Raw genomic sequence first — 8,834 nt, 5'->3', positions numbered from 1 at the left:
GGTTCAGTTTGCTCCCAGTTTGGTCCCCATGTTCAGTTCTGGGTTAGGGTTGGCTTTTTTTCTTCTTTTTTTCTTTTTTTGTGGTTTTTTTTGGTTTGGGTTTTTTTTTGGTTTTTTTCTTTCTTTCAGCACAAACAAGTTGCAAAGCAGGACGGGTGCTGTTGCATTTTCTCCTTCTGCAAGGCAGCTGCCCCCAGTCGTTAATTGACTGTGGGCACTTGATTCCTCTGTAAACTATATTCCTTTGCCTTCAGTCTCAGGTTGGCAATACTGTTGGCCATATTCATGCCCTGCGCTGGGCTGGCGTTGGTACACGTGGCAGAGTAGGTGGCCATGGCACTGTGGGATGGAAACACAGAAAAGTCATGTCAGATGTGGTCTTCACACCACGCAGAGAGCGGGCACGCACTGCAGTGAGGATAAACCCTGGGGTTTATTTCGTGGGATGTATTTCTTATGTGAGCAGGGAATTATCACTACTTTTTATTTAGCACCCCTGTAAATCTCTCCACTGCAGTTCACTTACCCAGGGATAGCCACCACCAATGTTGGTTGAACTCAGTAGGAGAATTTCCATTTCCTATTTCCTAACCCAAAAGGTTTACAGCGAGGTCAGGGTGCCCAGTCTGCCAGTTAGACCACTGTCCTTAGAAGTATTCCCATCGAAAGCAATGTCTTTTTGGTGAGAGCATGATGCTGTTTTTACCGCTTGTGAAATCACATCACTTCTGAAACACATTACATTAAAGAAACACTCCGGGAAAAACCCATCGCAACAATTGTGATGCTTTTTGGTTTCAGTCTTTTGGAACGAGAATGTCCACATTTTTTCCCTCAAAACTTCAGCTGATCATATGGAACATGCCTTAAAGGCTGAAGGAAAAAAAAAAACAAATGATTTTTTCTCCCTTCAAATCATGTCTTTATTCATGAAAAACATTACTTTTGGCAGGATGAACACAGATCTGAGAGTCCTTTCTTATCCTACCAAAAATTTGCAAATCTGCTTTCCAGACCACTAGAGAACTTGTTTAACCCATGTGTCCCAGGTTTCTGCAAAAAGCAACCCCCCTGCCCCAAAAACCAGCAAACTATCTGACGTGTTGCATTTCCTATATGTGGGTCCGCAGATAAAAAATAGTTGAAAACCAGGAGGTGAATTAGAGACACCCATTTAATGCAGCCAGCGTGCTCAGGAGGAAGCCACAAATGCTCTCCTGGAGGCAAGCTCAGGGCTGGGGCTGACCCTTTCCAACTGTCTGCCCGAGTGGCTCATGTCCAAGGCTCTGGGAAATGCTCTCCACCACCCACATCCCAAGAAATAAGATAGCTTGCTTTTTTCCTTTTTTCTTTTTTTTTTTATTTTATTTTTTCCTTCTAGCGCTGATCTCCATGCCTGGAAGAGCCTTTGAAACAGCAAATCTCCCTCGAGGGAGGCAGGCATTTCCTGAACGCGTAGCTCCAGGCTGTGAGCACGCATGCTCACCCCGAACTGCTGGTGCTATCTCTGACTTTGCAGGGCAGAGCTGACCTGCCAGGAGCCTAAATGCAATTCAGTGCTGTCTGAATCCTCAGCCTCCAGGAGATCCAGGCCAGGCAATACTAGTAGGTCCCATACCAGGCCAAATGAATCCTATTTCTCACTTTAAAATCAGGGAAAAAAAGAATTTCTTCAGGGAGGAACTGTCATGTCTGCATCAGCACTGGTGGAAACACGACAGCTTACACCCATGGAAATGACAGATGAGACTGGTGGATATACCCATCCAGGGAAAAGCACCAAAAACTCTCCCAAGATGAGCACACATTCAGGATACTTTGGGAGTCTCTAATAGCTACTGAAAGGATATGGAGGAGGGACATTAAAATACACACATCAAAATATCCTTAAAAATATAGACTTACCCATTTTCTTCCTTCAGAAGAACCCAAAACCTTTCAGATAATAAAACCACAATAGCCCTGAGCAGAGGAGCTGGGGAGGAAGAGCTGCAGAGCTTCCCATGCACCCCTGGGGCTCAGGGGTGTTCGACACTGCCCAAGATGGGGTGCATCAGCTGCATTTCGCCAGGGTCCAGGAAGTGATGGATTGGGGTGCCTGGAGCCTTCCCCAGCCTGCCGTGCACCCCCTCAGTTTCCTCTCTGTGGCTGACTTTGGGTTGGTGACTTACCCTCTCCCCCTAAGTCAGCAGCAATGCAAGAAGCCAAGTGCTGCCTGCAGAGGCGCTGCAAAGTTTTGCAGGGTCTATAGCTGATGGTCATTACAGAACCCATTCTCACCCGTTTCCACAGGGTGCACTTCCCCCATGGTTTTGTGCTGGAAGAAATGCCTTGGGGATGCTCTAGCTTAGATAAAATGGGAATTTTCAGTCGCAAATGTAAACTGTCCCCATTCAAAACCCATGTATAACTGCTGCCCAAGTCTGGCCTAAAACTCCAGGGTGCCTCCTGCTCTCAGCTCCCCAGCGGTGTGGGGAAAATTACTGTTGCCCAGTGAAATCTCTGCTAAACCAAAATCTACAGGAACGCTCTCTTTTAGCAAGTTATTCCACAAGGACCAGTGCCCCAAAAGGCCATATCCAAACGTCAGTATGGCTTGAAGGGTTGGTCCAGAGACTCTTTAGGGTCTAATCAGGGTTGAAGTCACCCTGCTGCCCCCTCCCTTGACCCCATTCAGGCACAGAGTCTCCTTCCTCTACTCATCTGCCTGCTTTCATGAAACACAGAGGAACACCATGTTTCTGAGACCTTGAATCCTCCTTTCAAATAAGGTTTACAATAGCCCATGGAGTCAAAGGTTGTTGGAGTGGGAAGTGCAGGCTGACAGCACAACTGCTAGTCTTGTTTTCTTAGGAACCTACGCTAAAAAATGTCTAAGCAAAACATTTCAACTTCAAAAAAATAATAGTATCTACTTGGCTATCTATGTGACACAGATTTGCAAATAGCTTTGGTCAACCTGTGGCTGAATATATTTGGAGAATAAACACACTGATTGAAAACTTTCCCCAGATCTAAGAGTAAAAATGGCACTGGCCAACGCAGCTCTCAGCCCTGCTCTCAGCCCTCTCCCGGACCAGCCGTTCATCCGGGGCTGTCATGGCAGTGCTGGGGAGATGAGGAGGGGGCAGAGGGCCATGCAAACATTCTGCACAGCTGTTTTTCACCAAGTGTCGAACACTTTAATAACCCTACTCAGTTCAAAGCCTTAATGAGGCTGTGACAACCTGGCCCAGGTGCCTGTTATGATGAATGTAATTGTTAAGAGCTGCCCAGCAGGATCAGAGCTGCCCAGCAGGATTAGAAAACCTGAAGTGTCTGAGGGTCCTGACCACCCCACATTGTGGAAACCAGCTGCTCTGCCCCTCTGCCAATGCCTCCTACCCCTCTGCAGGACAGTGGGAGGGTGACAATCCATCCTGGTTTGGTGTGTCAGCCAGTGGGGATGGCTTGAAGCTGTAAATATCTTTGCTGAAATGTTTTTGCTTAAGTCAAGGAGAAGACAGTGAGGATCCGTCTTCGCACCATGGAGAGGCACAGCCAGGTCTGGACCTCAGGGGGAGGAAACCATCCCTAAGGCTTTCCCTTCTCCCTTGCTCTCCTCATCCACACATCCCAGATGCCTTGGGCTTCTCATTGCCCACAGCAGCCCCCGACAACCCTTCCCAGTGTGCCCCGGAAGTCACCTTTGCAGGGTCTTGTCCTAGAAGCCATTATGAACCCCTCATGTAAACAACATCTTGGGAGGGATGATCTATTTTTAAAAGCGTGAGAGAGAGAAATAAGCCATGAGCATTCAAGCAGGCACCTGGCTCTGTGACCAGCGGGTGGGGAGCTTCTCTCCCCTGCACTCACCCACCCAAACTCCTCCCTAGGATGCAACACTGAGGAGCGCTTCACAGAGAGAAAGCCTTAACCCCCAAAGGGGGATTTTGCCAGATGGAAGTCCTCAGATAAAATCCAAACGGTAAGGGACATCTCTAAGACCAAACTGGTGGTCACCAAAAGCATCCAATTCAGTATCTGGAGCAGGTTGAACCTATGACTTGTTCTTTTCTTCTGGAGCTACAGGGTGGATGAGGAGGACCCCATGGCACTGAAGCAGCAAACTATCAGGGAAGCCATATGCTTGCAGATCTAACTGCAAACAATGTTTGGGATGCAAGAAAGGGGTCAAGGTGACTGAGGAAGAGAGGTCCTGGGTCTGGTGTGACTCCTGGAAGCTGGCTGTGATCGAGTCAGATGAACAGGAAGGAATCCAGCCAAAGGCTCCAAGGTCCTGACCAACAATGAAGCCACTGTGCTAAAAAACACCCACCAACCTCATTTTTAACTGCCTACAAGCCAGCTGGCTCCCCACAAACCAACACATCCTGTGGATCTTGCACCCACACCCAGCTCCTGCTGGGCTGTGGACTGCACGGGGGAGGATAGGGAGGCCTGTGATGTGCACAGACATCCAAGATCCTTTAAGCAGACTGGGGTTGCCGCATCTGCACTTCTTTCCTGCCGCCCTTTAAGCAGTGCTGGCCACAGGAGATGGACACTGAACACCAGTCTGCCACCCAGAGACACCTGGTCCTTACTGTGGGCAAACCACAGCACCACACAACAGTGCAGCTCGTTCACACATGTGCTTGTGCTCTCGCAACTAGAAAGAAATTGCTCACCAGTTCAGTGCTGACCATTGAGGGGAAGGTTAGGAGCAACATGCATGGAGTGAGTTCCCAGCCCTTCCTTGCATCCCAACCAGTGACTGCCATTGGACAGCCACAGAACTCCCTCTTCTGGTCACCGCCTGGTGGCTGAGCCTCCCCAGGTGCTCTGCCACCACCTCCCCTGGATCTCATGGAAAGGTTTCCTCCTTGCTTTAAACTGGATGCACTAAGGAAGTTTCTGTCTTCATGTACTTCTACCCGATCCTCTTTCAAAACTTCCTGACTTGCAGAGAGAGACCACCAAAAAAGCTGCAACCTCCCACAGACCCAACTCCCAGAGAGCCATGACAATGCTGAACCAAGCCCACTTTGCAAGCCTGACAGTGAGATGGGGTAGGATGGGAACAGGTTAAGGAAAACCAGTGGGGTTGTCAAACTGCTGTATCCTCCAGTTGTCCCATGTGAATATTAAAAGCCCGTTAGAGCTGTCTGAGGGCCACTCTCAGACTGCTCTACACTATTTGAGAAACTCGTTAGCCACAGAAGGGTTATTCACTCACCTGTAAGGCGAGGCAGTACCCCAGGAGAGATAGTCAGTGGGTCTCGGAGCTGGGCGAGGTACTATGGGCTGTTCCACGGCAGTCACGTCCCCTGAGTAGGATTTGAGCAGAGAGGCATTCTTGCTGGCCAGCATGGCCCTCTCATTCCGGCGAAACTTGGCTCTCCGGTTCTGGAACCACACCTGGGATAGGAAGCGCACAGACCCACCAACCATCAGAACTAGCTCTGCTGTGACACTGACCCTTCCACCACACCACATCTGCCCTGCCAGGCAAGATAGGACTCTGTAAAAGTGGGCTGCTTTGGCACGCCTGTCACTGGCAACTCTAATGACAAGAAAATCCTTATGTCTGCCCTGATAAAGCCCTTGTGTGAGGAACCGGTTCAGCGAGGACCCTGTGGGACCAGGTCTGTCCTGTGCTGTAGGCAGCAAGACCTGGGAGTGCTGTACCACCATCATGGTCCACAGTCTGCTTTGACCTTCAGAAGGTGCAGGCTTGCTGAGCAGCTCAAGATAATGTGAGCACAGCACATCCAACATCTTGGCCTTGAACAAATCGTATGAATACATCTGACTGGGCAGGTGGTAAGTATGGTGATCAGGCCTGGCAGTCGTCCTCAAGGCATGGCATGCTTGGGACTGCAATACAGCATAACCCTGAAGCTTGGTGACCCTAGCGTGCTACGCAGGCCTCGAGGACTTCTATTGCCCTACTGGAATGGCCTGATGACCCTCCCTGGTAAGGTGTGTCTGGACACAAGCTGTGGTGATTACCTGAACTCTGGCTTCAGTGAGGTTGACTCTGCGTGCAAGGTCTTCCCGTACAAAGGCATCGGGGTAGTGTGTCCTCTCGAAGACCCTCTCTAATGCCTGGAGCTGGCTGCTGTTGAAGGTAGTCCTGTTCCTTCTCTGCTTTCGCTTCTTCTTCTCTTCTGAATTCAGCTGATCATCTAGGAGAGACAACTGGAGCTGTGAAAGGCTAGAAAGCTAAGAGCCCACAGCAGTGGGGTGAATAACCTCAATGGTTTCAAGATGGAAAGGACTTAGGAAGGGGCTTGCAAAATTTCAACACCACACCTTAACTGCGCTGTGCTAGTCCCCATGTAAAAAGGTGGAAAGCACATTGACCGCAAGCATTCATTTCCCAGCTCAACTGCATATAAGACTTGTACCAGCTCGCTCAAGCTATCCCATTGCCTCAGCTTCCTTATCTCTAAAAAGAAACAAAAAAAGTCCAAAATGCATCTCCCCATTCCTGACGATCCTAGAAACCTTTTCGGACCATAAAGTATCATGAACTCCTGTTCTCTCAGCTTCAAATTTCCAAGGACTGCCCTTACTGGGACAAAATACAGCCCTCTGGGGTGAGCACGAGTCTCGCGCCAGCTCTTACTGACTGTGAGAAGATGTGCTCATCTTTGAGTAAGGAAAGCGCAAGGAAAAGGCTACTACTCTGGGCTTGACTATAGCCAAGGTTCTGCCACTCTCTGTATGTAGCTCCACTTGGCTTAAATGAGGACTGCATTGTCTTGTCCTCCCCACATCCAGACCGAGAGGCGTCAGTTTGGGCAGAGATGGGGAGCTGTGAACAAAGAGGTGTCAGACAGTGGAAATGAAGCGTGACTGATAAGGGCCTGAACAAGCGACACAAAAGACAGTTTCACTTCTATGCTTGCAGCCAAGGACATGGAAATACAGTCAGACAGACACGGATAGCATTGCATTTGGGAAGCAAAAACCCAGTAAGAGAGAGACTGAGCATAAGCACGTTGGACACTGTTGACTGAAGAACAGGAGTGCACTCTCCAGCACCCCCCTTGCCTTGCCCAGGCCAGCAAGGTGGTGAGCCACAAACCGTGCGTCCCATAAGAGCACAGATTGTTTTGCGCCCAGTTGGTATTTACTCCAGCAATAAATCGGTACATCCACACACCTGGAGTCATGCTTATCCTTACTGCCTGTGCCTACGGTCACTGGAGCAACATCAGTGCTGAGATAACTACGAAATGGCTTTTCTTGGCAAATACCTGCTCTGCTCCTTTTCCCAGTGCTGTTGCACATGCCAATGTAGCAGCAGCGATGCAGCTACCAATGCATGGGCGCTTGCAGGTATTGGCAAGCAGCGAGCGACGGCTCCAGGGGTTTGAATGCTCTCTATTAGGACAAGGTGGAGGCAATGACACTGGTTTGGCTTCTACCCTACCTGTACCGAAGTATGTTCACTCTTCACACCAGTCACAGCACAGCAAACACTTCAGTCACCATGGGAAGCCACGCTGAAGGAAGTGGAGAGCCAGGCACCAGCCTGCAGAAGCGGGAGCCCGCTGCTGCCTCCGTAAAACTGCCCTGCGCGGGCTGCAGGACTGCTATGCTGTCGCCTTGCACTTGCCCCTCTTCAACTATGTGTGGGGTCCCACCAAAACTTCTCATGCTCCTGCAGCCCCAGCCTTCAACACCCCCAAGCACATTGGGCAGAGCCCCAAGTGGGCAACTTCAGCATGGTCCCACTGTCTCACATGGAAGAACAGTAGTTACACCTGGGAGGATCCAAGCCAATATAAATGTCAGCATGCATTAAAATATATCGATCACTCTCTCTATAAAAATGCACATGCTATTGAATTGTATTTTAAGTTAATCGCTGCACACCTTGGCCCAGATGACAGCCTCACCACTGAGAGTCCAAGGGCTTGACCTGCTATATATGGTTGCGGAATATCCCCTCGACAGCCATTCCTTTTGCCGTACCCAAGTATGACAGCTCCCCTCGTCCTCCTGTTCCCGAGGGGGTATGTAAGGCACAGGGAGAAGCTGACAAGGAAATTAAAGTCTACAGTTGTTGTCCTCACCACCTGTTTGTGTTGCTTTTCACAGCCCATCTGGTAACAGTTACTGCGCCTGAACGCCTTTGGAGCCAGGCCCATCCATTTGGGAACAAAAGGACATTCCACTTAAATTAAAGTGGGTTTTTCAAATTCCTGCAGGTTTACAGCTCCTCGGTCTCCCCCTTCTCCAACAGCCTGATGATCCCCAGCAGACTCCTTTCCAGCCTGGGGATTCCTGGGTGCAGAAACACGCTCTTGGTTTTCTTGTATCTGAGAGGAAGCGTTTGGAGACCAGTTTTTGACAGGCATGTTGGAACCGTGGAGCCGAGCTGGGAAGAGATTGGCAGAGGCGGGAATGTGCAAGAAAAACAAACTCCCATAGGACTCCCGGGGCATTAAAACAAGGCCGCAGGTGAGTCTGTCCTGCTCGGGTGGTGGGAAGCGAAACGGTAAAGCAGAGGGATGGGATTCAACCGCTGCTTGTGCAGAACACCACGCACACACCCCTACCTGCGGGGTTGTTCAGCGCTGTCACAGGGTCCATCGCTTACAAAGAAGCAGAAAAGTTCTGCACGTTCCTCTCTTGACTCATCATCTTTACAAAAAGGGTCAGCAATTTCCCCCTGGCTCTACTGGCGAGCTTCGATGTAGTCGTGCTGCTGCTGCGCACCACACAGCACAGCAAACAGCAAAGAACAAGCCTCGGGGCACCATCGTCCCTCCAAATGGCATAAACACTGCAAGACCAGCTGCCATGGAGGCCAATGTCAACACGGGTGTCTGGCCTCC

General features: G+C 49.9%; 1 protein-coding gene across 1 annotated transcript; it reads right to left on the bottom strand.

Annotated features, from left to right (window-relative positions):
• Positions 1-200: 200 nt before the first annotated feature.
• On the bottom strand, positions 201-8,589 carry PRRX1 (paired related homeobox 1). Its single transcript, XM_009645354.2, has 4 exons — positions 8,556-8,589; positions 5,995-6,170; positions 5,219-5,400; positions 201-339 (listed from the first exon to the last, which is right to left on the bottom strand). Exons 1-4 carry the CDS (start codon positions 8,587-8,589, stop codon positions 201-203), a joined length of 531 nt encoding a protein of 176 aa, XP_009643649.1.
• Between the last annotated feature and the right edge of the window lie 245 nt (positions 8,590-8,834).

This window comes from Egretta garzetta, unplaced genomic scaffold, assembly GCF_000687185.1.
Source record: "Egretta garzetta isolate BGI_Z169 unplaced genomic scaffold, ASM68718v1 scaffold598, whole genome shotgun sequence".
Taxonomy (NCBI): Eukaryota; Metazoa; Chordata; class Aves; order Pelecaniformes; family Ardeidae; genus Egretta; species Egretta garzetta.
Note: the sequence above shows the minus strand (reverse complement) of the source record. Positions and strands in the feature narration are given on the sequence as shown.